The sequence below is a fragment of the Brassica napus genome, chromosome A4 (assembly GCF_020379485.1).
Source record: "Brassica napus cultivar Da-Ae chromosome A4, Da-Ae, whole genome shotgun sequence".
Classification (NCBI taxonomy): Eukaryota; Viridiplantae; Streptophyta; class Magnoliopsida; order Brassicales; family Brassicaceae; genus Brassica; species Brassica napus.
In genome coordinates this window covers 17216717-17244045 of record NC_063437.1, presented here as the reverse complement: position 1 = coordinate 17244045, position 27329 = coordinate 17216717, and the positions used below count along the sequence as shown (strand labels likewise).

At 36.7% G+C, this 27329-nt stretch overlaps 5 protein-coding genes across 6 annotated transcripts; 3 read left to right on the top strand and 2 right to left on the bottom strand.

Moving 5' to 3' along the window:
* The first annotated feature begins 279 nt into the window (after nucleotides 1-279).
* Nucleotides 280-2645, top strand: LOC106447090 (receptor like protein 22-like). The gene has a single exon (XM_022692706.2). It carries the CDS (start codon nucleotides 343-345, stop codon nucleotides 2569-2571), a length of 2229 nt encoding a protein of 742 aa, XP_022548427.2. The 5' UTR covers nucleotides 280-342; the 3' UTR covers nucleotides 2572-2645.
* A 1316-nt stretch (nucleotides 2646-3961) lies between these two features.
* LOC106447089 (receptor like protein 22-like) lies at nucleotides 3962-7145 on the bottom strand. The gene has a single exon (XM_013888944.3). It carries the CDS (start codon nucleotides 6360-6362, stop codon nucleotides 4047-4049), a length of 2316 nt encoding a protein of 771 aa, XP_013744398.2. The 5' UTR covers nucleotides 6363-7145; the 3' UTR covers nucleotides 3962-4046.
* Nucleotides 7146-7319: 174 nt separating this feature from the next.
* BNAA04G18910D lies at nucleotides 7320-7853 on the bottom strand. The gene has a single exon (XM_048778405.1). It carries the CDS (start codon nucleotides 7851-7853, stop codon nucleotides 7440-7442), a length of 414 nt encoding a protein of 137 aa, XP_048634362.1. The 3' UTR covers nucleotides 7320-7439.
* A 4905-nt stretch (nucleotides 7854-12758) lies between these two features.
* On the top strand, nucleotides 12759-20049 carry LOC106450117 (condensin complex subunit 2). 2 transcript variants are annotated; one of them, XM_013891776.3, is made up of 13 exons: nucleotides 12759-13108; nucleotides 13189-13290; nucleotides 13383-13500; nucleotides 13850-13914; nucleotides 13994-14054; nucleotides 14131-14331; nucleotides 14426-14721; nucleotides 14806-14950; nucleotides 15046-15302; nucleotides 15412-15442; nucleotides 15604-15749; nucleotides 15862-15972; nucleotides 16062-20049. In XM_013891776.3, the coding sequence occupies exons 1-13, from the start codon at nucleotides 12845-12847 to the stop codon at nucleotides 16266-16268; spliced, it is 2004 nt and encodes a 667-aa protein (XP_013747230.2). In that variant the 5' UTR covers nucleotides 12759-12844; the 3' UTR covers nucleotides 16269-20049. The 2 variants fall into 2 exon arrangements, with proteins under 2 accessions (XP_013747230.2, XP_013747229.2); XM_013891775.3 differs by having other exon boundaries at nucleotides 15043-15302.
* A 708-nt stretch (nucleotides 20050-20757) lies between these two features.
* On the top strand, nucleotides 20758-21223 carry LOC106448802 (protein yippee-like At3g08990). Its single transcript, XM_013890637.3, has 2 exons — nucleotides 20758-20939; nucleotides 21013-21223. Exons 1-2 carry the CDS (start codon nucleotides 20758-20760, stop codon nucleotides 21221-21223), a joined length of 393 nt encoding a protein of 130 aa, XP_013746091.2.
* Nucleotides 21224-27329: the final 6106 nt, after the last annotated feature.

The window sequence follows — 27329 nt, the reverse complement described above, 5'->3', positions numbered from 1 at the left end:
AAAGAAATAGAAAAAAAATATTAACGCGGCCCTATCGTCATCATCGTCTTGAAAGAATAGATTATAGACCTCATCATATGTTGCTCAAAAAAAAATAGACCTCATCATATATTTCTTCTTTTTCAATATTTTTTCTTAAAATATATATGCCATAATGCTAAGAATTGTGTATTTCAAGAACTCAAGCAACGTGAAAGGCGTCATTATTGTATTAAAAAAGGCTTCATTATCTACAACTTGTATATACGTATATATAATAACGGACTGATCATTGATTCACATGCCAAAGAAAGAAAAAAAAACTCATTGCAACTCCTAAAATTTTCACACACATCCATCCAAATGTCAAACTCACGTTTTTGTTTGCTCTCACTCGTGTCCATCTTATCCTTACTCATCATCACTACTACAACCAATCTTGTCGCCGCTCAGCGCTGTCGTCCCGACCAAACCGAAACCCTCAAGCGTTTCAAGAACGAGTTTGCGTTCTCCAGCAGCTGCACCGAAGACGCCTACTTCTTACGCGGCGTGACCTGCCATAACGTGACCGGTGCGGTTACCGTTCTAAAACTCCCCGGTGGATGTCTACGTGGCACTCTTAGAGACAATAGTAGCCTCTTCGAGTTAAGCCATCTCCGTTACCTTAACCTCTCTTTCAACAACTTCGCTTCTTCTCTTTTACCCTCTTCTTTTGGTCAACTACACAATCTTGAGGTCTTGCTTCTCTCCTCTAATGGCTTTTTAGGTCAAGTTCCTTCCTCTATACGTAACCTCACGAAACTAACTCAGTTACAGCTTTCTCATAATAAGCTCACAGGTGATTTAGCCTTACTTCTACAGAATCTAACAAACCTTGTAGCTTTAGACGTTTCTTCTAATGAATTCTATGGAACCATACCTTCTTTTCTCTTCACTATGCCTTCCTTGTCTTTTCTTGTTTTGAGTGAGAATCATCTCTCTGGCTCACTTGAAATACCTTTTTCTTTACCTAATCTCCGAGTTCTTAAACTCTCTTACCTAAACATAACCCACCAGCTTGACTTAAGAGTCTTCTCCTCTCTCAAATCTTTGACATACCTTGATCTTTCCGGAATCAGTTTAACACCAACAAGTGTGGATTCAGACATCAACTTTGCAAAGTCTCTGAGGATCTTGCTCTTGTCGGAATGCAACATAAGTAAGTTCCCAAGATTCGTGAAGTCCCTAAAGAATCTGGACTACTTATATCTTTCCAACAACAGAATCAAAGGCAACATTCCTGATTGGTTATGGAGTCTTCCTCATTTGACGTCCCTGAATCTTTACAACAACTCCTTCACCGGCTTCGAAGGCCCACTAGACCATGTTTTAGCCAACTCATCGGTTCAGGTACTAGACATGGCTTACAACTGCTTCAACGGATCATTCCCTGACCCACCGCTCTTCATCATCAACTTATCTGCGTGGAACAACAGTTTCACAGGAGAGATCCCTCTCTCAACATGCAACAGAACATTCCTCGACGTTCTCGATCTCTCCTACAACAACTTCACCGGCCTAATCCCTCCATGTCTCGGTAACATCAACATAGTGAATCTCCGGAAAAACAAGCTGCAAGGAAACATCCCAGACGAGTTCCACATCAACGCTCCTACGCAGACGCTTGACGTGGGATACAATCAACTAACCGGGAAGCTTCCAAGATCTCTCTTAAACTGCACACTCCTAAAGTTTGTTAGCGTGGATCACAATAGAATCGACGACACGTTTCCCTTCTGGCTCAAGGCACTGCCGAGCTTAAAAGTCCTCACTCTACGTTCAAACAGATTCCACGGTCCTATCTCTCCACCTTATGGTCCTCTCGCCTTCCCTAAGCTTCAGATACTTGAGATCTCGCATAATAGATTCACCGGAAGCTTACCAAGAAACTACTTCGAGAACTGGACTAACACATCTCTCAAGCCTGACAATGAAGAGAAGATGTACATGGGAGATTACTCGAGTGATAGGTTTAATTACGAAGACACTTTGGACTTGCAATACAAAGGCTTATACATGGAGCAAGGGAAGGTTCTTACATTCTACTCGGCTATCGATTTCTCTGGAAACAAACTCGAAGGAGAGATTCCTGAATCTATCGGTCTGTTGAAGGCCTTGATTGCTCTCAACTTATCGAACAACTCGTTCACGGGGCGTATACCGATGTCTTTCGCTAACGTGAGTGAGCTCGAGTCGTTGGACTTGTCGGAGAATAAACTGTCGGGGGAGATTCCTCAGGAGCTGAGGAGGCTTTCGTATTTGGCGTATATAGATGTGTCGGATAATTTGCTTACTGGTGAGATACCACAAGGGACGCAGCTCACAGGGCAGCCTAAGTCGTCGTTTGAAGGGAATCTAGGGTTGTGTGGTCTTCCTCTTGAAGAAAGATGCTTCACTGAAAAGACAACATCGATAGAAGAGGTTGAGGAAGAAGAAGAAGGAGTGTTGAAGTGGAGAGCAGTGGCAATAGGGTATGGACCTGGAGTTTTGTTTGGGTTAGCTATAGGACATGTTGTTGCTTTGTACATGCCTGAGTGGTTCTTCAAGAGTTAGGATGTTTCAGCTTATTTTTTTTGTAATTTGATCTGTGAATGTGTGCCAAGTTAATCAAAAATATAGTTTGTGAATGTGTGCCAAGTTAGTCAAAAACATAATTTTTGTATGTTCTGTGTTACTTTAAACTTTTGTCTGAAAGCAGGGGAGTTGAATTCACTGGCTTAGTTACTTGCATATCAAGCAACGTACTCATGTAACTGTGGAAACATAAGAAACAAAATAAAAACATAAGAATCAAATATAAAATGTGGGATCTTATTTATTGACAACCGAAGCAATTTCTTAGCGAAAGTTTTTCATAAACTTCTACAAATGGATTCCATCTCTTCCTCCCACTCATACTCTTGATACAATGATTCATGAGCTTTTAATATGATTCACATCACTAGTTACCTCGTCTACAAAGATCCTTGTTCTCTGACCCTCTGCTTCCAAATTTGAAGAAGGGCTAGAGATAATTGTGGGTCCAATTTAGTTTAGGTTCAGTTTCAATTTTTCAGTTAATTTGGATTTAAAAATCAGAAATTTGCCGGATTAAATATCTGACTTTTCGGGTTTTCTGATAAAAATTAAGAAATTTAGATAACTTAAAGTATTTAAAAAAGTATTCGAGTTATTGGTTTTCAGATCATTTCATTTACAAATAGTATTTTTAAAATATTTAATTATTTTAATATAATTAATATTAAAAGGTATATAAACTATATTATAGAAATTTGGGTACACGTTTATTTTTTTGTTTGGTTCTGATTTTTTTTTTTGTTCTAGACATATAAGATCTGTTCAGATAATTGATAGGATCCGAACCTAAACCAAACCTCATTTTGATTCATGGGTTTTTGCTTCCGTGTCAGACTTTGTTTGGTTTGGTTTTTCGCTTCCGGATAAATGTGTCAAGGATTTCAACAAAGCCTATTCCATCATGCCTCTGTTTTTAATGCATGTACTTTACTTTTAGAACTTGTTTTGACTTCTGTTAAACAAAAAAATAGCACAAACTATAGCCTTAATATATGTACATGTAAACCTATGGTTAAAATATAACACTGTATATATGTGCATGTACATGAAACCATAATCATATTCTGTTCCTTTGTAGGTTGCTTTCAGCAAAATGGTTGTAAGTATTTAAATTTGTAAATATTTTGTAACAAGAAGATTTTCTATCATCCAAACCAGGTGGGTTTTTCAAACTACATTTGTCTCTCTGTCTTAAAATATGCTTAAATAAGCTTCACATTCTCAGCATAGTTTAGATGGGTGTCCAATCTCTTACCCTGAAACGCTTCCATTCCTTGGATTCCAACTTTTGTGATGGTCTTTCTCTCCACGTTGAAGTAGATGACATAGGAAGGCAAAAGACGAGAATTAAAAGTAACACTAAACATACCAGAATTATGTTTTTGATTAACTTAACACACATTCAAAGATCAAATTACAACAACAAAAAGATAAGCAGAAACAAATTGATCTTAAACGCGTCCAATGCCTCTGAGCCTGTTCTGACTATACTTCTTGATTAACCACTCAGGCTTGTACAAAGCAACAACATATCCTATTGCTAATCCAAACAAAACTCCAGATCCATACCCTATTGCCACTGCTCTCCACTTCAATACTCCTCCGTCTTCTTCTTCATCTGGCTCTTCTATTGATGGTGTGTTTTCTGTGAAGCAACTTTCTTCAAGAGGGAGACCGCATAACCCTAGATTCCCTTCAAATGAAGATTGAGGCTGCCCTATGATCTGTGTCCCTTGTGGTATTTCACCAGTGAGCTGATTATCAGAAACATCTATGTACGCCAAATACGAAAGCCTCTTTAGCTCTTGAGGAATCTCCCCAGACAGTTTGTTCTTTGACAGGTCTAATGACTCGAGCTCACTCACATTGGCGAAAGACATCGGGATATGTCCTGTGAATGAGTTGCTTGATAAGTTGAGAGCAATCAATGCCTTCAACAGACCAATAGATTCAGGAATCTCCCCTTCCAGTTTGTTTCCAGAGAAATCGATGGCCGAGTAAAATGTAAGTACCTTTCCTTGCTCCATGTATAGACCTTTGTATTGCAAATCCAAAGTATCTTGATACATATACTTAGCACTGGTATAGTCTCCCATATACATATTCTCTTCATAGATATACTCCTCACTGGTATAGTTTCCAATATACTTCTCTTCATCATTAGGCTTGAGAGATGTTGCACTCCAATTCTCAAAGTAGTTTCTTGGTAAGCTTCCGGTGAATCTGTTATGCGATATTTCAAGTATCTGGAGCTTAGGAAACGCAAGAGGACCTGGACCATAAGGTGGAGATATAGGACCATAGAATCTGTTTGAACGTAGAGTAAGGACTTTCAAACTCGGCAATGCCTTGAGCCAGAAGGGAAACGAGTCACTGATTCTGTTGTCATCCACACTTAAAAACCTTAGGAGTGAGCAATTCCGGAGAGATCTTGGAAGCTTCCCGGTTAGTTGATTGTATCCCACGTCAAGTGTCTGCGTAGAAGCACCGATATAGAACACGTCTGGAATGCTTCCTTCCAACTTGTTTTTCCGGAGAGTCACTACGTTCATATTACCGAGACATGGAGGGAGTAAGCCAGTGAAGTTGTTGTAGGACAGATCAAGAACATCAAGAAATGTTCGGTTACAGGTTGAGAGAGGGATCTCTCCGGTGAAACTATTGTTCCAAGCAGACAAGTTGATGATAAAGCGTGGTGGATTAGGGAATGATCCTCTGAAGCTGTTATAAGACATGTCTAGAACCTGCACCGGTGAGTTAGCTAGAACATGATCTAATGAGCCTTCGAAACCGGTGAAAGAGTTGTTAAAAAGATAAAGCGTGGTCAAACGAGGAAGACTCCATAGCCAATCAGGAACGTTCCCTTTAATTCTGTTGTGGGAAAGATTTAAATACTCTAGATTCTTTAGAGACCTCACGAATCTAGGGAACTTACTTATGTTGCATTCCAACAAGATCAAGACATTCAGGTTCTTTGTGAAGTCGATGTCTGAAAACATACTTGTTGGTGCTAAACTGATTCCGGAGAGATCAAGGTATGACAAAGATTTGAGAGAGGAGAAGATTCTTAAGTCAAGCTGGTGGGTTATGTTTAGGTAAGAGAGCCTGAGAACTCGGAGATTAGGCAAAGAAAAGGGAGTTTGAAGTGAGCCAGAGAGATGATTCTCACTCAAATCAAGATAAGACAAGGAAGGCAGAGTAAAGAGAAAAGAAGGTATGGTTCCATAGAATTCATTAGAAGAAACGTCTAAAGCCACAAGGCTTGTTAGATTCTGTAGAAGTAAGGTTAAATCACCTGTGAGCTTATTATGAGAAAGCTGTAGCTGAGTTAGTTTTGTGAGGTTGCGTATAGAGGAAGGAACTTGACCTAAAAATCCATTAGAGGAGAGAAGCAAGACCTCAAGATTGTGTAGCTGACCAAAAGAAGAGGGTAAAGGAGAAGAGGCGAAGTCGTTGAAAGAGAGGTTGAGGTAACGGAGATGGCTTAGCTCGAAGAGGCTACTATTGTCTCTGAGAGTGCCACGTAGACATCCACTGGGGAGTTTTAGCATGGTGACCGCACCGGTCACGTTATCGCATGTCACACCGCGTAAGAAGTCCGCGTCGTCGCTGCAGCTGCTGGAGAAGGTGAACTCGTTTTTGAAACGCTTGAGGGTTTCGGTTTGGTCGGGACGACATCCCTGAGCGGCGACAAGATTGGTTGTGGTAGTGATGAGTAAGGATAAGATGGACATGAGTGATAGCAAACACAAACGTGAGTTCGACATTTAGATGGATGTGCGTGAAAATTTAGAAATTGCAATGAGTTTTTTTTTTCTTTGGCATATGAATCGATGATCAGAACGTTATTATATATACATCTGCCCAAAAAATTTGTGTGTTTTTTTCTTGCTTAGAAAAAAGAAGAAATTTAAAAATATTTTCAAATTTTATTTTAATTACAAAGGAAAATTTCAAATATATTGAATTTTAAATATATGTTAGCCATACATTTTCTAAACTGAAGTAGGGCCTTTGCTAAGTATGGGCCGTCGCTGACTTGGAAGATACGGCTAAGTTTAAGTCTTTGTAATTTGTATTGCTAGCTCAATCCTGAAGTGAAATCCACGTTAGTTGATTTTTATAGCGTGGATGGGAATCAGTTTGAAATTTCTCACATGTGAACATAAATTAATTTGTTTCGGACTTGGTAACATGAGGGCCAGTAACGACCAAAGTGTTCACATATTATGGCAAATCAATAGTCATACAACGGAGACAAAGCAAACATCTCCTGAGTCAAACAAACACTCAAGTACTAAGAGAATCAGTTTCAAACCTGGAAACATGAAAAATAAACGCAAACCCAACGTTTAAGTCTAGGCTACCCTAAACATAAGGAGACGTCCTATGCAAGCATACCAAAGACACACCAAAAGTTCCTACCAAGTTTGCACCAAAAATGGGCCAGTCATCGACCAAAGTGCTCCAAGAACTAATTGTTCATTTTAAAAATAATAGTTCATTTAAAAATGTCCTTTTAATTCAATTAAAATGCTACATTCTCGATCCTTCTTGATTCTTCATTCCTCTCTCAAAATCTGTCTCAAGCTACTCTGTTTTACTTATTGTTCCTTTTTAAAAGGTCGTTTAGTTCATTTTAAAATGCTTCATTCTCTTCAAAACAAGATACTTTGAGAGCTCACTATTGATTTCTTTATCTCTGCTCTGATTAGTAATACAAATTTTTGAAGAAGAAAAAGATAACCGTCTTCTTATATTGTTACAAAAGATCCATCAGGCTATAACAACACACACACAAGTTTTAAACTTTCTTGGCTCTAAACTCAAACTCTACTCTTCAATCAATCATCACCATAGGCCTTGAAACAATACCGTTCGCTATAAGGAGCGTTAAAAAAAAGATCAGCCTCTAACCATTTCGGGTACCGAACAAGATCTCCAGCCAAAAACTGCATATACCTCTTGCTTCCTTCGGGCACAACACGAACCTCTCCTTCTTCTATGTAAACCAGCTGATCCACCTGCCAGTCCCATGGCAATTTACACTTGCCCGTCTTCCAAACCGACCATCTCGAAACACCTAGCTCATCTAACCGTCTCTGTGACACTTTACGCTCCACTTTGACGTTGTACAGCTCCTCCAACGGTGTCTGCATAGATGTTACCTTAAAGGCTCTTTGAACTGAGAGGTTACTCGTTTTCTTGGGTTGAGTGGGAGAGCCTGGGAATGGTGTGGACATTATCAGACTTGCCATGGCTGCTTCTCTTCAAATTTAAGAATCTGTGGAAGCTATAGAGAAGAGACGTTAAGATATTGAATCTCCTTAGACCCACAATGAGATTTCTATAACACATATCGAAAGATTGTGAATTGTTGTAAAGCATTAGGCTTTGTTATCTAATCTTTGTGTAATAGCTTATGAATCAATGACACAAGGTGTAATAAACTCAGGATTCAAGAGATTTTTTTTATGCTCAATTACTAATGAGAAACGAAATCTCGAAATAACATGGTGATTGTTTCAGTTCCGAACCTAACACGAGTTTGGTTCCAAACAGAGCATATGGGTCGATTAAAATCAGAAAATTACATGAAATGTCATCAATTTCAGAATTTAAGACACATCCTTCTCATCTATATGAGTTTTTGATTACCTGTGTATGGTGAAGATAGTGGATAGAGATGGAAGAGTGTGAGTGAGTGACTTCAAGAACCCTAAAACCCTGAGCCCAGGCTTATCCACTTCCCAGTTTGATGAGATTATAACAGAGTGGAGGATTTAATAATAAATTACAGAAACGACCCTACTATTTTGATATAGTTTAATTTTACACCGGAAGTTTTTTTTGTGCTATTGTTACCCAATTGTTTTTGTTTTTGCTACATTCCCTGACAAGGTGCTTGTGTATGGTTTCAGTGACAAGGTGGGGCTGGTCTTATTTGGTATAGATTTTTGCAATTCGTATAGCGACCAAACACGTGCGATCATAGACGAGGAGGTTAGGGAATGGTTGAGAAAGGCTTACGACGACGGTGGAGCTCATTAAGAGACACAAAGAGTAAGTGGCTCAGGTTGCTGAGCTTTTACTGGAGAAAGAGGTGTTGCATCAGGATGATCTTTTGAAAGTTTTGGGTGAACGTCCGTTTAAACCGGTTGAGATGACTAATTATGGCCGGTTCAAATCTGGTTTTGAGAAGTGTGACAAGGTGGAGTTCACCACCACGGTTAAGCATGTGGTGGATGAAGGAGCTCCTTCGCTGGGTGTACCGCAAGCTCCGATTTAGGTTGAAGTATTCGTGTTTATGTTTGGATCCCAAGCAACACGAATTTTGAATTATATATATTATTTACTAGTGGTTAGTCCATGTAAAAAGCTCAAACTGGTGATATAGTGATTTAGAAGAAATTTGATTACATTCTAAAATAAAATAAATGAGAAGTTGTTAAGAAAGGCTTGGGTTAGAACTTGGCGTAGAACCGTGAGCTTACACTTGTTTTTTTACAACAAAAGATTAATTATTCTATTATTGCATAATAAAATTGTCTGGACATAACAACCGATAAAATATAAATCCACACGAAATGAAGTAACACTTTTGATCAAATATTCAACTGTCAGAATTAGTTACCCTAGGAACATGAAAATGACTAAAAGACTGAAATTGTCTACTTAATCTTGCAAGTTCTTTGATCTCTTTTGAAAAATTGTGTAATAAACTTAGTTGTTATAAGTCATTGAGATCGCCTTTTTGCTATCTGCGCTAAAGACTTGAATTGTGGAGTGTTGTAGCATGCAGTTCATGGTCCAATACTTGGTTGAGTGGGAGAGACTGTACGGTATTATTATGCGATAAAGTAAAGAAAATGGAAGAGAATATCAACGGTACTTTGACTGGACATGATGCTTATTTAAAATAGGCTATTTTCTAAATGAAAATAAGATTGGTACGTATGGTGGAAAGCTCGTCACCTTCTGGGACATTCCTGCGTTGTCTCCTCTATGATCAAACCAAAGAAACACAAGATGTTCTCTTATTTTGCTTCAGGCCTCAATGGAGAAATTTGTGGTCAGCTTGGATAAGTTGATACTGTGCGTTCAGTCCATGTCCTTCTGTCACAGTACATGTAGTCATTAATTTTCCCAAATGTTTTTTTCGGGTTAGTTTAGTGTTTTTCTTATAACAACACATGCATACATGATTTGATCTTTTGAAGTGTCACACTTAGATCAAAGTAACACTATACTTTCTTTTTTTTGAGAAAAACACTATATATATATACTCTATGTTTGTAATATTCGCATATAGATACGTATACGACTTTGAGTTAGCCTTTTTCGGATTATAATGCCTTGTGCTATAATTGATATCAAGAAAACTATACCCTTTTTCCACTTTCAACTGCATAATAATTTTGTTGATCAAAGTTGATTTTTCCTATTTCACAATAAACAAATGCGCCTGCGCTAAACACAAAAAATAAATTGAAGTCGTGATGAATATAAAATGGGTGTAAATTCCTTCGGTGAGTTCTTCATACTCTCTTTTAATAATCTGAAATTATTATGGAAATAGAAGAAAAAGGATAAAATAAATATTATATTTGTTGATGTAGAAAATTGTGATTTATTGATTTGGTTTATGGTTAATGATGGAAAATGAGCCTGTAAGATTGTCTACTCCATACCAAAGTTAAAAAAAAAAAAGATTGTCTACTCCAATCAACTTTATGAAAATCGAGCTTTTATCTAAAATGAGATAATCTAGTCACGTTTCTTTTTAGATAAAAGCTCGATTTTCATAGAGTTGATTGGAGTAGTCAATCTTACAGGCTTATTTTCCATCATTAACCATAAACCAAATAATTAAACCACAATTTTCTACATCAACAACTATAACAATTATTTTATCCTTCTTCTTCTATTTCCATAATAATTAAGAATCAACATCAAATTTTAGAAAATTTCCCACCCTTATATATTGTTTATATTATGCTAACGATCCGCTAATTATTGAAAATTTATTTTTATGAACCTGCAGAAAATAATTTAACAGTGATTGCAGAGAATAGACTAATTCCTAACTCGCAAGGACGCAGCCCTTAACAGAGCTATCAACAGAAAATCATTGAAATTTGTTATTCTCAAGCAGATGAAATTATTTTAAATAATAGTCTTTAAACAGTAAAATATATTAGCTATAAACAGAAAATCATCTTTGATCAAACATATCTTTGCTAACTATAGTATGGTACGATTAAACAAAAAATCATGTTATGTGTGTTATTTAACCATATAAGGAATCATAATTGATGAAAAAAAGGAATCATAATTCTTAGAACACAATTACACAAACTATACAACACTTACTTCTACATACATAAACATCATATGATCAATTGCAATCGATCTGAATCCTTAAATTTACGTTTAGAAAACTCCTAGCTACTCCAGTTATATGGGAGTATGTATACATCACATAAGTTTATATATTTAGACATTTTACATATATTCTCCAGTTTAAAAACAAGGAGAGGGAGAGAGACCCAAAACAAAAGATAAAAAGGAAACTAATATTCTTTAATTTGTTGCCGGCATATAAATAAACCCTTCATTATCGCTTGTTATGCAAAGGGTTTGACCCCGTCGGAATCTTTCTCTTCTCCGGCTTGAATTGTCCAGAGCCGATTACACGTGTGGCATAAGAGTGTGAGAACTCTCTCTCTCTTCTAGAAGGTCCTGAGAAAAAGCTTCGTCTTCCAGCAGCATGAGTGCTTGGGGCTTTGGAGAAAACACAAACAAGAGTGAAGAGAAGAACAAAGAGGCAAAGAAGTCGAAATCGAATCATTTGTTGTTTGGTTTACTATGTTTTGTTTCTCTTCATAAGATGCGTGGAAACTAAACAAAACAAAAATAAAGGGTGAAGGAAAGAGACCTTTTTGAAGAGACGGTTGAGAGGACAATGAGAATAGATGCATAAAAACTTCCTTACGGTGTTGTATTTGTTGCACTATTTATTCATGTGCGGACACAGATGGTCCACTCCATAAAAATGTCATTTTCAAAAAGATATCAAATAAGAACCATATATTTTGGTGTACATAACACACGATTCTCGGCTATACGTACATCATTTATAAACGTTTTTAGATCTTAGAAAATAAAACAAAGCTATGGGGTTATGATGAGAAGGACTTACAGTAAACATCTTCGAGTCTGGATCCCAGTGAGAGAAGAATTTTGAGGTTGACTCTGCGCTAGGAACCTGAAACAGATGTGAAACATGATCAGCCGACAATGTCCAGTAATATATGTTGACATACTAGAGCCATGAATCCGTAAATATTTGCAGAATGTAAATCTTTCAGTAATCAAATGACAAAAAAAGAAAGTTAAAGAAAATACCTTGACATGATATATTGATAGTTATTGTCATAAGGTTGACATGTATTAACTTGACTCTCTTTGACATGTTTGATTCTCTCTTTTAAATAAATTTTCGTTTGTTTTTTTGCATTGGGGAATATCCGAATAGGGCAATTGAACATATCGGTTCATCACTAGCATTTAAGTGAACCGAACCGTCTGAACTGAAAATTTTTTGGTTTCGTGTTTCACATCCGGTTTAGCTAAGAACAATCAGCGAGATTAGAAAATTTTAATCGGTGTTGGGTTCGGCAAGCAGATATCAATCAGTTCGACAGTCATAGACCGGATAAATAAAGAGCATCAAATAAATCGAATAATTTTAGTAAACTGGAATAAACCGAACTTGACTAGATTTTATCCAATTAATTGTGCGTGTTTTAATCGAATGAACCGAGTAAACCAAAAATTAAACAATTAAGGGACGACGTAAAACGCGCTTCAACAGTATCAGTTATGTTCGTTTGGTTGCCGCAGTTTTTAGTGTCGGCGTTGGCGTCAGTGTCGGCATTAACGTTTCGTAGACGTCGACGTCGACGCAATTTTAATCGCAGACAAAGATTTTTTCGGCGATCGACGCGAGAACGCAGCGTTTAGACGCAGACGCAGTACCGACATCAATAAAACGAACAAAAGTTTATTAAAAAAATTGACGTCGACACAGCCGTTACCTAGGTAGCTGCTTCAACTAAACGAAATTCAAAAACAGCAAAAGCGGAGGGAAAATCAAAAATCCCTAATTCCCAAATTCTCACAACCTCCGTCGAACCTAACCGACGTTTCGTCAAACAGTGTAGTAACTTTCCGGCGAACTTCTATCATGGAGGATCCCCTAACTCCAAACCCCAAGCAAAAGCCGATTTCGACTCGGATCCAAGCTCCGACGAGTCCCTTCTTCCTGGGATCCAACGACGACAGGTTGGAGCGAGAGCAAGCCCGAGCCGCCAGAGTCGCAGCTAGCCGTCGTAAATCAGTGGTCTTCGCTCGTGGACCCCAGCAGCCTGAGAAGGAGTCCGATCCGTGCTTCGACAAGCAGCAGATTCTCGAGTTGTTCCAGAACTGTATCAAATTGGCTAGCGAAAACGTAAGTAATTGCAAGTTCGTACATTTTTTATTTGGGTATTTGATTTTTATTAATGTTGTGTGGGTTTTTGTGTTGAGCAGAAAATCAATCAGAAGAACACGTGGGAGTTGAATTTGATTGACCATCTCTGTGAGATCATTAAAGTTGAGGATGAGAACAATGCGGAAACTAATTTTCAAAAGGTAAAGGCTTTTTTGGTTTAATTCTTCTTTGGAGGATACTTACAAAAGGATGAAAGAAAAAGGAGAAGTAATTGTTTTTTACTCAAAGTCAGGCAAGTTGCACTCTTGAAGCTGGAGTTAAGATTTACTCGATGAGGGTTGACTCGGTTCATTCAGAGGCTTACAAGGTTTTGGGTGGGATTACTCGAGCTGGCCATGATGACACCGGAGGTTACTTCCATATCTTACACACGGAACTATTGTTAGATTTAGCATTGGTTATATCTGCCAGTGTAAGCTTTTGACTGAAAAGATATTAGCTTTGTCAATTTGTGGAAGTGTTTTCTTCATGTATTTTTGGTTTGGCGAACTAGTCTTTTGATTGGTGACGTATGCAGATGAATATGTTTCTTTATTGTTTGGCTTCTATTTTAAAATCAAAGAGGACATCTGAAGAACTACAGTTATTGGCTATGCTATGCATTAATTTTAAATTTGTTTAGCTCTAATTTTTAAAGAATGTACTGCAAGTAAAATTGTATCTTATGCCCTTTTCTGATTCTTTTTTTCATGAACCTAGACAACGAGGATGCTGCTGGTTCTGTAGGAAATGCAACAAACCAAAAGAAACAGACAGAGAGAAAGGTAGTTTATAGACAAATCCCATTTCTGGATATAGTAGAGGGCACTACTTAGTACTTACTGATGAGCTTTAAAACTGCAGATATCGCCATTATCAACACTGGAACATTCCTTTGATGCCCTTAACGTGAAGAAGTTCGACGGTATTATATTGACTTAGCTTAACTCCCTTTGTCGTTTGTGAAAAAATACAGGATAACATTTCGTTTTTGGTTACAGTGGCGTTTGCAGTGGATCCCCTTTATCATCAAACTTCAGCACAGTTTGATGAAGGTGGAGCAAAGGGTCTTCTGCTAAACAGTTTAGGAGTCTATGGAGGGTGTCAAGTTCTATTTGATTCACAAGAAATCCCTGGAAAGCTTGTTTCCTCTGCAAATCAGCATGATAAATCAGAAACAATCGATCTATCCTTTGCTAAAGGTCTGCCTTTGTTGGCTAATATGCCTCGCTGTACCATTGTACAGAGGATCTGTTCTGCACTAATCTTTCTCTGATTTCGTGGTTGAATTTGCAGAATTTGTGGAGAAAATGGTGCTAAACATGCGACAGAAGAATGAGATTGTACCATCTCTTCGGGCTATAATCAATCAATTTGATGAAGAGAACCAAAGACCATCTGATACGTTTTCTTGTGGTCAGAAGAGGACCGAGTCATTTGATATATCACATGGTAATGAAGCTAGCTATGCCGACGATGATGATGGATATGATAACTTTGGAGCTTCTTTTGATTATGATGGTCAAGCTGGTGCTGCTGAGGAAAACTTCGGCCACAATGATGCAGAGCCAGCTTATTCAAATTTTCCCGAGGTTCTAACCATCTCTCTTCTAATGTTCACATCGTTTTTTTCTTTTGTGCCGTAAAAACCTGACTCTGACCTTAACGTTTTGCAGGAAGTGGAACCAGACTCACTGCAAGACCTAGATTCAGATGACAGAGTCGAGAATGTTGATAAATATCTCTTTTTGTCGTTGGGAATTTCATCTAAGCAAAATTCTTGGGCAGGTCCTGATCACTGGAAGTATAGGAAAACAAAAGGTATTCTCATATATCTCCAGTTTCAAGCAATAAGACAAGTCCTCTTGGTTGTCTAGTTTCTCTGAGGGTTTATATTCTCTGAACCTTCTTAGCAGGTCCAGATGATCACCTTGCTTCTGAAAACGGATCTTCCCCACCAGCAAAGAAAACCAGGAAAAAGAAACAAGCAGAGCCTGAACTAGATTTTACAAAAGCTTTGGAGGAAGAGATGCCTGATATCTTTGCCCCTCCAAAAAACCCAAAGTCTTTACTTCTCCCTGCAAGTAGAGCCCCTTGTCAAACACAGCTTCCAGAGGATTGCCATTATCAACCTGAGAATCTAGTAAAGCTATTTTTACTACCAAATGTGATGGTAAAGGCTTGCTAAACACTGACCTGCGCACTATTTGCTATTTTTTTCCTTTCTGTCTCCATCCATTATTTGCCATCTCTTCTGAAGTAAATTTTCTGAACGGTAACAGTGCATTGGGAGGAAGAGAAGAAAATGCTCAGGTAACAAGTCATTCATGAGGCAAGGCACATACCAGTTTTTTGTTGTCCTTACCGTTATAAAATTGCCTTTACAAAGAAATGGCTTTAAAAATATCAGTGAATACTGTTTTGGGACTCTGAGAAAAGAACCTAGGTTTCACTTATTATGTTATGTATTCCAGGTGAAGCAAGACAGCAAAATGATGATTATGAACATGCGGGATCTTGGGAAAATGATAATGTCTATGATGATGGCCCGTTTGATAATGGAAATGATCATAGTGATGCAGAGGATACCACCAACTCATTAATCTCTCAGCCACGCCAGGTATGTATATTGATATACATATGGTCATTGCGTTACAATTCAAAAGAATGTAATCGACCTATGGTTAGCAATCAAACATTGATGTAATTGACCTGCACAATTCATGCTTCAGGTCAACAAAATCGAGGTTCAATATGATAAAGCTTCAAAACAAGTTGATGTGCAAGTGCTAAAGGAAACCCTTTGGGAGTGTCTTCAGGAATCTCCTCAACCACCAATTCAGGTTAACTAACATAAACACAGTTCCTGCTTTCTGCTTCGTCTTTTCTACCCGTTATTGTGATGAAATTGACATAATCTGATCTGTGGTAGGATGAGGAACACCAACAAGAACCACTTGAAAATAGATCGTTCAAAGAGCTATTGGCTAGCTTTCCAGATGATTGCAAAGCGGCTGGTACAACCAAAGACATCTCTCCACATCTATGTTTCATCTGTTTGCTGCACTTGGCGAATGAGCACAATCTCAGACTAATTGGCTCTCAAGACTTGGACGATCTAACGATCCAGCATGCCTGAAAGAAAAGTGAAGCGAAACCAAGAAGAGAAGCCAAGTGTTTTATGTTGCCTATTAAGTTTTATGTCGTAGCTAAGGTGGTGTTATTCAATAGTAGATTTATTAAGCAAATTCTATTGATTTTATAATCCATTGTTATTAGATGATTGATTGTAATTTATATATTAAAACCTAGTGTTATTGGTTATTACATTCAGAATATATAATGCCTCAATTAAAAGATGTTGAGATCTTGTATTATTGGTTCTTAGATTTACAATTTCTTTTCATTAAAAGAATTTAAATTTCTGGTGTAATTCGTGTTTAATAGATTATTACAATAATTTGGATTGAAAATTGTTAGAATGGATTTAAATATAGTTTCATAAGTCAATTATAGTTCAAAAATCAAAACCTACCTCCTAAGATTTTAAAATCATTTCTTATTAATGATAAAATTAACAGAACTAGTATTAAAATTTTATATCTACTACCAACCACAAGGAATCAAGCATGAGGAAGAAGTCACAGAGAACCAATAGAAGAATGAGTGCGTTACCAATTAAGACACATTTTTCTCTTTTTTGACAGTATAAGACACTTCTCGCTGGAGGAGCACATTCCCGGTTCCCAAAGTAATTTTCGGACCAGAATGCCCTCTATTTGACCTAACTAGACCGTTTTCTTTTTTTGTTTGATTCAGTTGAGTTAGTGGGACCAGAGCCTTTTGTTATGGCTTCGTTTCTTTGTATGAGTTATGAAAGCATGTGAGAAGTAATTATGGCCACAAGTTTAAAATTTTAAAAGAAGATCCAATGGCTGAAAAAGCACGATTGCCATAAAAAAATGAAAGCACGTACAAAAATAAAAGAGAGAGAGAGAGAGTATTCTTTTGACTCTTTTTATATCTAACAAGAATATTTTATACTAAAAGTAACTTTTTAAATTTTCCAACATATTATATATGCCATTATTTTATATCTTACTATATAAATAAATATATAAACACATAAAATAAATTATTAATTTTTTTCTTTATATTTTGATATCCATATGTATATATGTATTTTAATATTTATAAAAATCAAATTTAAATTTTATACTGTGTATTTTGCTATTTGTGGATACAATTTTGTGGATACATTTTTGATGGACACATTTGAAATAGTCGTGGACATGTGCTTTGTGGATAGTGTTTTGGTATTTTGTAGATACATTTTTGATGGACAAATTCAAAATATCTACTGATATGGCAGAAACATTTAATGTACAAAATTTTATGGACAAAAATTTCAATCTTACAAATTTTATGTAAAAACTTTTGTGGAAAAGATTTTTGTGGACAAAGTTTGTAGACAAATCATACAAAGGTTCAAAGCACCGGTCCATGATTAGACAAATCATACAAAGGTCAATTTACCGTTGTTTATTTATACTTTTATTATTCATTCCGGTTTCGATTTTTATTTGTTTCTTTTCAGATTTTAAGATACACAAAAGAAATATAATTATTACAATAAATTATAATTTTTTTCCTCTATATTTTAAGATCCATGTTCGTATATATATTTTATATATTTTTAGCAATTATATAAAAATGCATGGACATAAAAAGTGTGGATGAGAAAATTTTGATCATGTACAAAAGAATACGTAAAGAAAAAAGATGTGGACATGGATAGATAAGAAAGGTGAAAAAACTTTGAAAACTCGAACACAAAAATCGTTTGTGTTTGTGGTTTCGGAAGCTTAGCAAAAAAATTCTTGTGGACGAATCTTTTTTTGTAAAACATTGGAGGTTATAATTCTGTCAAACAAAGCTTTTAATGATTTTTCTTTCCCTAGTCAATATGATTAAATTTGTGGACATGAAGACAATTAACCAACAAATATAACATGTTCAATAAACAGAGGAGGGCCGATTATATTACAAGGCTTTATAATAGTCAACAAACAAGAGCTTACATCATCTGTAAATTTTTTAAGTAAAATCTCTAATAGACACATTACAAAACATAATCACAAACTCATTGTGAAAGAACAAGAAAAAGAATTTGGGTTTTTTTTGGAAGCAAACAGAATCACAAACACATAATCCCTTTGTGTTTTGGGTTTTAATGCATGAAGAAAAAAAGAAGAATCTGGAAATTTTGTGTTAGAGTTACCGTATGCCAATTCAGATTAGTTCTCACACCTTTTTTTGTAAGTCTTCGGAGATGTTCAAAGTGAAAGCTTCAGCTACTGATACCATAAAAACTGAAAGCCGAAGAACCTAAAACCTCCATAACGGAAGGTGTAGTGTGAGGAGGGGATTTGGCCACTGGACAATCATTTACCAGATTTGGTTTCAGTAACCACGGAGGAGCTCAGATAGTTTGATGGAGGTGACTTCGGTGACTTTGGAGATGTCACTTTTGATTCGACGAACGAGATTTGGTTGACTCCATAGCTGTATCCATGGCTGAGAAATGGAACCAGAAATAAGAAAGATTCAAGAGAACAGAGCTGGGCAGCGACGCCTCCGTTACCAACAACGTCAATAGATCGGCGCAAGGAGAAGAAAAAGAGGAACAGAGAAAATCACCATAATTAAGGTTCATAAAATTGGAAAAATGATTTTGAAAATCAATTGAAAAATAGGAGAGGGTTGGCGGATTAGCGTTAAAAGATATTTGGGAATGTGGATCTGATTTCAAAAGAAAAAGGATGAAGAAAGAATATTGGTTTGGTTTACGTATGATAAAAAAAAGGAAGCTTTATCCATTTAAAAAAAACATAAAACTATTATAGTTGGTGAAGTGAGAAGAGTTGTAGTTAAGAGAGAGTGTAGTTACTTAAAGGGCAAGTAGGACATTGCACAAGCAAGAAGTGTGTCTCCAGCCACAAGTGCCTGATAGGTTATAATTCTGTCAAACAAAGCTTTTAATGATTTTTCTTTCCCTAGTCAATATGATTAAATTTGTGGACATGAAGACAATTAACCAACAAATATAACATGTTCAATAAACAGAGGAGGGCCGATTATATTACAAGGCTTTATAATAGTCAACAAACAAGAGCTTACATCATCTGTAAATTTTTTAAGTAAAATCTCTAATAGACACATTACAAAACATAATCACAAACTCATTGTGAAAGAACAAGAAAAAGAATTTGGGTTTTTTTTGGAAGCAAACAGAATCACAAACACATAATCCCTTTGTGTTTTGGGTTTTAATGCATGAAGAAAAAAAGAAGAATCTGGAAATTTTGTGTTAGAGTTACCGTATGCCAATTCAGATTAGTTCTCACACCTTTTTTTGTAAGTCTTCGGAGATGTTCAAAGTGAAAGCTTCAGCTACTGATACCATAAAAACTGAAAGCCGAAGAACCTAAAACCTCCATAACGGAAGGTGTAGTGTGAGGAGGGGATTTGGCCACTGGACAATCATTTACCAGATTTGGTTTCAGTAACCACGGAGGAGCTCAGATAGTTTGATGGAGGTGACTTCGGTGACTTTGGAGATGTCACTTTTGATTCGACGAACGAGATTTGGTTGACTCCATAGCTGTATCCATGGCTGAGAAATGGAACCAGAAATAAGAAAAGATTCAAGAGAACAGAGCTGGGCAGCGACGCCTCCGTTACCAACAACGTCAATAGATCGGCGCAAGGAGAAGAAAAAGAGGAACAGAGAAAATCACCATAATTAAGGTTCATAAAATTGGAAAAATGATTTTGAAAATCAATTGAAAAATAGGAGAGGGTTGGCGGATTAGCGTTAAAAGATATTTGGGAATGTGGATCTGATTTCAAAAGAAAAAGGATGAAGAAAGAATATTGGTTTGGTTTACGTATGATAAAAAAAAGGAAGCTTTATCCATTTAAAAAAAACATAAAACTATTATAGTTGGTGAAGTGAGAAGAGTTGTAGTTAAGAGAGAGTGTATTTACTTAAAGGGCAAGTAGGACATTGCACAAGCAAGAAGTGTGTCTCCAGCCACAAGTGCCTGATAGTGTAATTTGAAAGACAAAAAGTGTCCTAGAAAGTAATAAATTCTAGAAGAATTCGAGAATGCTTTAAGAGAGAGAGACGTTAAATAGAAATGAGACAAAACTTTGCGTGCGTATTGGGCTTTCTTATTGGGCCTTAAGTTTTAAATTCATATAAATCCTTGGGAAATTTTGAAATACCCTCTCGTCTTTCTCATTCTCTCTGAGATTCTCCCTCTCTCTCTGACTCTCTCGTCATTTCTCGTCGCGTTTCCCGCTAATATCACCCTCTAAGGTGATTGTCTATCTCTCTTGATCTCTCCTTATCTTCCGATCAGTCTTTTTAATAATAGTATCTGATATAAATGTTTAGCGCATGTTCTTGGAATCTTGGAACTTCTATCTGTTTCTTCCCGTATTGTTTCAGGAAAGTGATCATCACTCTCTTTATTAAACCTCAACATTTAGAAATATCTTTAACTTGTCGGCAATAGAAATCTTTTGAGTTACTCTCTGTGTTTCTTGTAGTATACGTTTCCATGGATTCTTTCTTCCGAGTCAAAGTAGTATACGTTAATGATTGCAGTTTTGGAGTTATGGGAAGAGTGTTCTTGATCGAAAACAACGGACCAGTCTATACATGCGCTACATGCAACGTTCAAATCGCAAAAAGTGAAGATCTCTTGGATGCATGGCTCGACTTATATCAGTTTTACCTTGTGTAAGTTTCCCTTTCTTCAACTGTTAAAATTTGAAAAAGAAAAAAAAATGAATGTAAAGGATTTTGTCTGCAGGTACAATGTCGTGATTGCCGAAGTCCCTGTTCTCTACCACGACGATCTCTTCTCCGGCCATGAGGTGTCATGCGTCAATTGTTGCGCACTTCTCGGGTGGAGAAATCCAGCACCGCCGCCAGATCAATTACCAGGAGATGAGATCATGCCAGCATTCGTCTTTGAGCATGGCCGTGTTGCTCCACCACCGGATAATCTACCACAAGATTGAGTAAGTTCACTCTATAATGAATTTGATTTGATTTTGATGGACTGGGTCTATCTCTCTCTCTCTAATCAAAACGTTTTCTTCTTTCTAGGGGTCTTGAGTTTCTTGGACTGCAAGGAAGCATCGATGAGATTTTTAGGAGATATTTGGCATTATATATATACATACTTTCCCTTACTTCAGTGCATCTTGTGATTAGATGGTAGCGAGACAAGTAACTATTTTTTGGGAGTTACTGTGTTGACACTTTAGGTTCCTCATTTTCAGTTCTCTTCTGTGTTTACAATCGAGAGATATCTCTGTCTGAATCATAATGGTGTTACCATGTGTTTTTTGTTGATGCTAAAGAGATTTTTATGGTTTTGACTATATATTTTTAACTTATGGTTCAAGTATTAGAGGGAAATAATTTTGGTACATGTAGTTAACCAGTAATCAGCAACCTAGGCAAAGTTGTACACTTGCATACTTGTATTACAAGTGTGCAAACCTAATCAGTAAACTAGGAAATGTATTCAAATGCTTATTATTATCGTTTGTCTGGAAGTCAGAGTTAAGAAGCTCTCTCTATTCAAGCTGCAGTGCTATCACCAGGATTGATAGAATCACTACAAGAAAACAGCGGTATTCTGACGGAAGATCCGACGGAAAATGAATTCCTCGGAATATACCGAGGCATTTCCGAGGCAATTCCGAGGAAATACAAAATTTTGCTTCCTCGGAATTCCGTCGGAATATTCCGACGGAATTCCGAGGAAAACACATTTCGTCGGAATATTCCGACGGAATACCGAGGAAACTAGTATTCCTCGGAAAAAACCGATGAATTCCGAGGAAATATTATAGACGTTAGAGAGCCGTTGGAGAGCCGTTGGGGGATTTTAAAAATTCCGAGGAAATTCCGACGAACTAGCCGTTTGCCTCGGAATTCCGTCGGAATTTCCTCGGACCGTCGGCAGGATTTCACCTATAAATACAAGCACCCCTCTTCCTCTTCATTCACACCATATCTTCATCCTCCCTCTCACTTTCTTTACACACGAATTTGATTCATAAAAAACATGTCTTCTTCCAATTATTTTCGTTCTTGGATCGATCGACCTCATTTGGATCCGAACACGAGATTGCTTACGGAAGAATACCAACAAGGTATAACCGAATTCATGGGGTTAGTTCACCGACAACCGGAAGCAAAAACAGGTATGTTAAGATGTCCTTGCTCTAATTGTAAAAATAAAAAAGTTATTAAAGAATGGGATGTTTGGACTCATTTATATTTGAGTGGGTTTACACGAAGTTACAAAATTTGGTATCATCATGGAGAAACTGATTATGAACTTGGTAGTACTAGCGAACCTCAGCCACCGGTTAGATTAGAAGATCCAATTAGAACGGATGTAGATTACGGTGTAGGTACTGAGCAGATGGTAAATGATCATTTTAGAGGGGAAGATTTACCCAATGCCGAAGCTAGGAGATTTTATGATATGTTGGATGCTGGAAAGCAACCATTGTACGAAGGTTGCAGAGATGGTCATTCAGCTTTATCATCTGCTACAAGATTGATGGGCATTAAGACGGATTATAATTTGGCTGAAGACTGTGTGGATGCGATTGCTGATTATGTAAAAGGTATTCTACCTGAAGATAATGTAGCTCCTGGCTCATACTACGAGGTTCAGAAACTCGTAGCTGGTCTTGGTTTATCGTATCAGGTAATAGATGTATGCAGAGACAACTGCATGATTTATTGGAGGGCGGATGAACAGCGGGTTTCATGCAAATTTTGTGGGAAGCCTCGTTATAAAGATACGAGTGGAAGAATTCCAGTACCATATAAAAGGATGTGGTATTTGCCTTTGACGGAAAGGTTGCAGAGGCTGTATCTGTCTGAACGCACAGCGCAACCAATGAGATGGCATGCGGAGCACTCAACAGATGGTGAGATCAGACATCCTTCAGATGCAAAAGCGTGGAAAATTTCGAGGAAATTCCGAGGACAGATAGGTTTTCCTCGGAATTTCCTCGGAATAGATCTTCTCGATTGAAAACCCCAAGTTCCTCGGAATTCTGTCGGAAAATTCCGAGGAAATTCCGAGGAACTCTTTATGTTTGTCGGAATTTCCTCGGAAAATACCGAGGAAATTCCGAGGAGATGGGGATTTGATTATAGATTCTTTTTCCTCGGAATCTCCTCGGTATATTCCGAGGAAATTCCGACGAACATAAGGATTTCCTCGGAATCTCCTCGGTATATTCCGAGGAAAATCCGAGGAACTGGGGGTTTTAAATCGAAAACAACGTTTTACGGATTGAATAACACGTATATAACCTTCATTAAGTGTCATAACCAGATTATGATGTTTGGAACTATGAACTTTGGTGTTTTATCCAATAACAAACACTTTTACGATTGCATGAACGAAAACCACACAACGTAAGAGAAACACTTATACACTTTAATAAACGGTAAAGGGAATACTTAGAATTATTTTTGAAATTGTGTTATTTCACTGTTTATGATCATCTATACAAAGAATCCTCAATGGTATGCATTATAATTGTATAAGAAATGAAATACGGCGAAAATAATCGATGTTTTAAAACCCCAAACCCTGGTTCTTCAGAATTTCCTCGGAGATTACCGAGGGTATTCCGAGGAAACTGGATTCGTCGGAATATTTTCATCTAACCGGGTAAACGAAGCCGCCAAATATTTCGGGAAAATTGAATCATAGAATTCCGAGGAAATTCCGACGGAAGTATAAAATATTTCCGAGGAAATTCCGACGGATATTTTCCGTCGGACGCCTCATAAGATTAGGGCGAGCCCGATCTTCTTCCCCATTTCTCTCTTTCTCTCCGCGCCGCTGCACATCTCCTCTCGCGATTCCGGCGATTTCCGGCGATTCCACCGTTCTCTCTCCCGTTTTTCCGGCGATTCTCCCCTAATCCTCCCCCATAATCATGTAAGAACCCTATCCCACTCTTTTAGGTTAGATTTGTATGGTTTTTAAGTAGATTTGATGATTTTGGAATGAGATTTATAGATTTTGTTAGGGTGAATGGTAGATTTGTGTAAAATGGAGTTTGATTATGTATTTCACTTGATTTGAATTTTTTTTTAGTTTTTATCAATTTTGTGGTTATAAAAATCGAATTTGAAATTATATATATATATTGAAAACGTTTTTTGTATATAAAATCTATTTTTGCATTTTAAATTCATTTATAAATTTATTAAACATTTTTGTATTTTATATGTAAAATATAAATTTATATATTTATTAAACATTTTTAAATTTTTTAAACTATTTTTTATTTATTAAAACTTTTTTTTGTAATTAAAAATGATTTATAAATTTATTAAACATTTTTAAAATCTATAAAACTTTTTTAAGATTAAAAATCATTTATATAATATTTAAAAACATTTTTTTTGTATTTTATATGTAAAATATAAATTTATATATTTATTAAACATTTTTAAAATTTTTAAAGTATTTTTTATTTATTAAAACTTTTTTTATTAATTATTAAACTATTTATATTTTTGTGATTAAAAACTATGTTTTTAAACTATTTTTAATTTAAACTGTTTTTTTTAATTAAAATTATTAGAACTAATTTTTAAATATGTTTTTTTTTAATTTACAGGTCTAATGATGATCAGATCCGGCCTCGCCAGCGTCGTAGCCGGGGTGGTATGGGGAGCCAGTCTCGGGGTTCTTCCAGCCATGTTCAGGATTCCGTTTCGCCCCACAGCTCATACCAAACATCTCCCTCTCCATTACTCGCTCCTGCTGCTCCCTCTCCCGCTGCTGCACCCGCTCCTGGTCCCGCTGCTGCACCTGGTCCTCTGGGAGTGATGAGGGTTGCGGAGTTGGTTCGACAGCCCGGTCGTGACCATCTTCCCTATCTCACTGAGTATCCACATGGACATGGTCAAACATGGTAATTTAAACTTTTATTTTTTAAACTATTTTTAATTTTTAAACTATTTTTTTATTAATAATTTATTTTTTTTGTTAGGTTCAACCGATCCGGGAACGGGATCAGCGCATGGATCAACCGTATGATGTACTCGGCCCTCGACAGCGGACATCCGACTTTCACTCACTTCCCTGTCGAGAAGCAGCATCTGTGGTTTCAGCAGTTTGCGGTAAGTATTCTAATTTTTAATTATATTTTTTATATTATTAAAACTATTTTTTGTAATTATTAAACTATTTTCTATATTTATTAGACATTTAAATATTATTAAAACTTATTTTTGTAATTATTAAACTAATTTATATATTTATTAGACATTTTAAATATTATTAAAACTTATTTTTGTAATTATTAAATTATTTTTTAATTATTAAACTATTTTTTATTTATTAAAACGACGATTTTTGTAATTTTTAAACTATTATATTTTTGTGCTTAAAAACTATTTTTAAACTATTTCAGCAAGAATTCAACTGGAATGCCGATGATACGCTCTCTATCTATCACCATTTTGTCCATAAAGTTATGGACAACTATGGGAAGCAGATGTACGAGTGGAAGAAGAAGTGGGAAGTAAACAAGGTAGTTTTTAATTTATTAACAATTTTTAATTTATTAAACTATTTTTAAAATTATTAAACTTTTTTTTTTAAATTAAAAGGTCCCAAAGTCGATGAACGGCACGGTCTGGAAGGAGTTGTGTGCGCATTGGGATAAAGAAGAGACGAAAGAAACTTCTTCCACCAACTCCAACAACCGCAGGAGCGACCGTAAAGGAAATGGCATCTACAAGCATAACTTGGGTGCTCAATCTATTGCCACTCTGGCGGATCGCATGGTAAGCTCAACCGCTTTTTCTTCAATTATTTAAGTTTCAGAATTTTATTTTTTTTGCATTTTCAAATCTCTAATGTTTGTCTAATTTATTTTTTTTCAAGGCGGAAGAAAATGAAGGCCACCCAGTTGATGATCTCGCCCTTATGAAAAGGGCGTATACCAACAAGAAGACCGGCCAGATTGATGATGGTCTTGTGAGGGACGTGGTCGACCTGGTCCAGACTCAGGTGTATGACGAAGTGTCTCAGCTTCAAACTGATGATGACGATTCGACGGCCTCGACCAACTTGTCTCGGGTTCGAATCAACGAAATCGTTGAATCGGTAAGTTTTTTTTTTTAAAAGTTCAATTTAATTATTTCTTGATTTTTATTTTATCATCAATTTAAATTATCTTAACTTCGTTTTATTTATATTTCAGTCGGTTCCAAAGAAAAAGGGACGTTTGGTCGGTTTGGGTCGTCGCTCCCGGTCGGCTGCTCCTTCTTCTGCACCACATGCGTATGTTGATCCAGAAGTTCTTACGGCTCAGCTGAAGGACAAGGATGATCGGATATCTACGTTGGAGGCTCAGATGGCAGCTCAACAGGCGGGCTATGAGACCCAGAAGAGGCTGAACGAGCAGATGATGGACATGATGAAGAGGATGTACCCGAACGAGACGTTCCCGAACATTCAAGACCCGTAGTTTTTTTTTTCCAAAAACTCTGAATGTTTTATTTAAATTTGAATATTATCTACTATGTTTTATTTTATGTTTTATTCAATTTTAATTTTAAATTTTAAAAATTTTAATTTTTTTCCAAAAAAAAAAATTTTTTTAAAAAAATAAATTTTTTAAAAAAATAATTTTTTTCAAAATTCCGAGGGAATGGAGGTCCTCGGATAATTCCGAGGAACTTTTATCCCTCGGTAAATTCCGACGAACATTAAGTTCCTCGGAATTGTCTGAGGGAAAGGATTCCTCGGAATTTTCCGAGAAACTCAGTTCCCTCGGAAAATTCCGAGGGAAGAAAGTTCCTCGGAATTTTCCGAGGAACAAATGTTCCTCGGAAATTTTCCGAGGAACAAATGTTCCTCGGAATTTTCCGAGGAACTTTCTTCCCTCGGAATTTTCCGATAAATATTCCGAGAAATATTTCGTCGAAACTTCCGAGGATTGGACCATCGGAATTCCTTCGGTATTTTCCGAGGAACCTTCCGACGAACATTGTGTCCTCGGAGTTTCCTCGGAATTTTGTTTCCTCGGAATTCCGTCGGAAAATTCCGACGGAATTCCG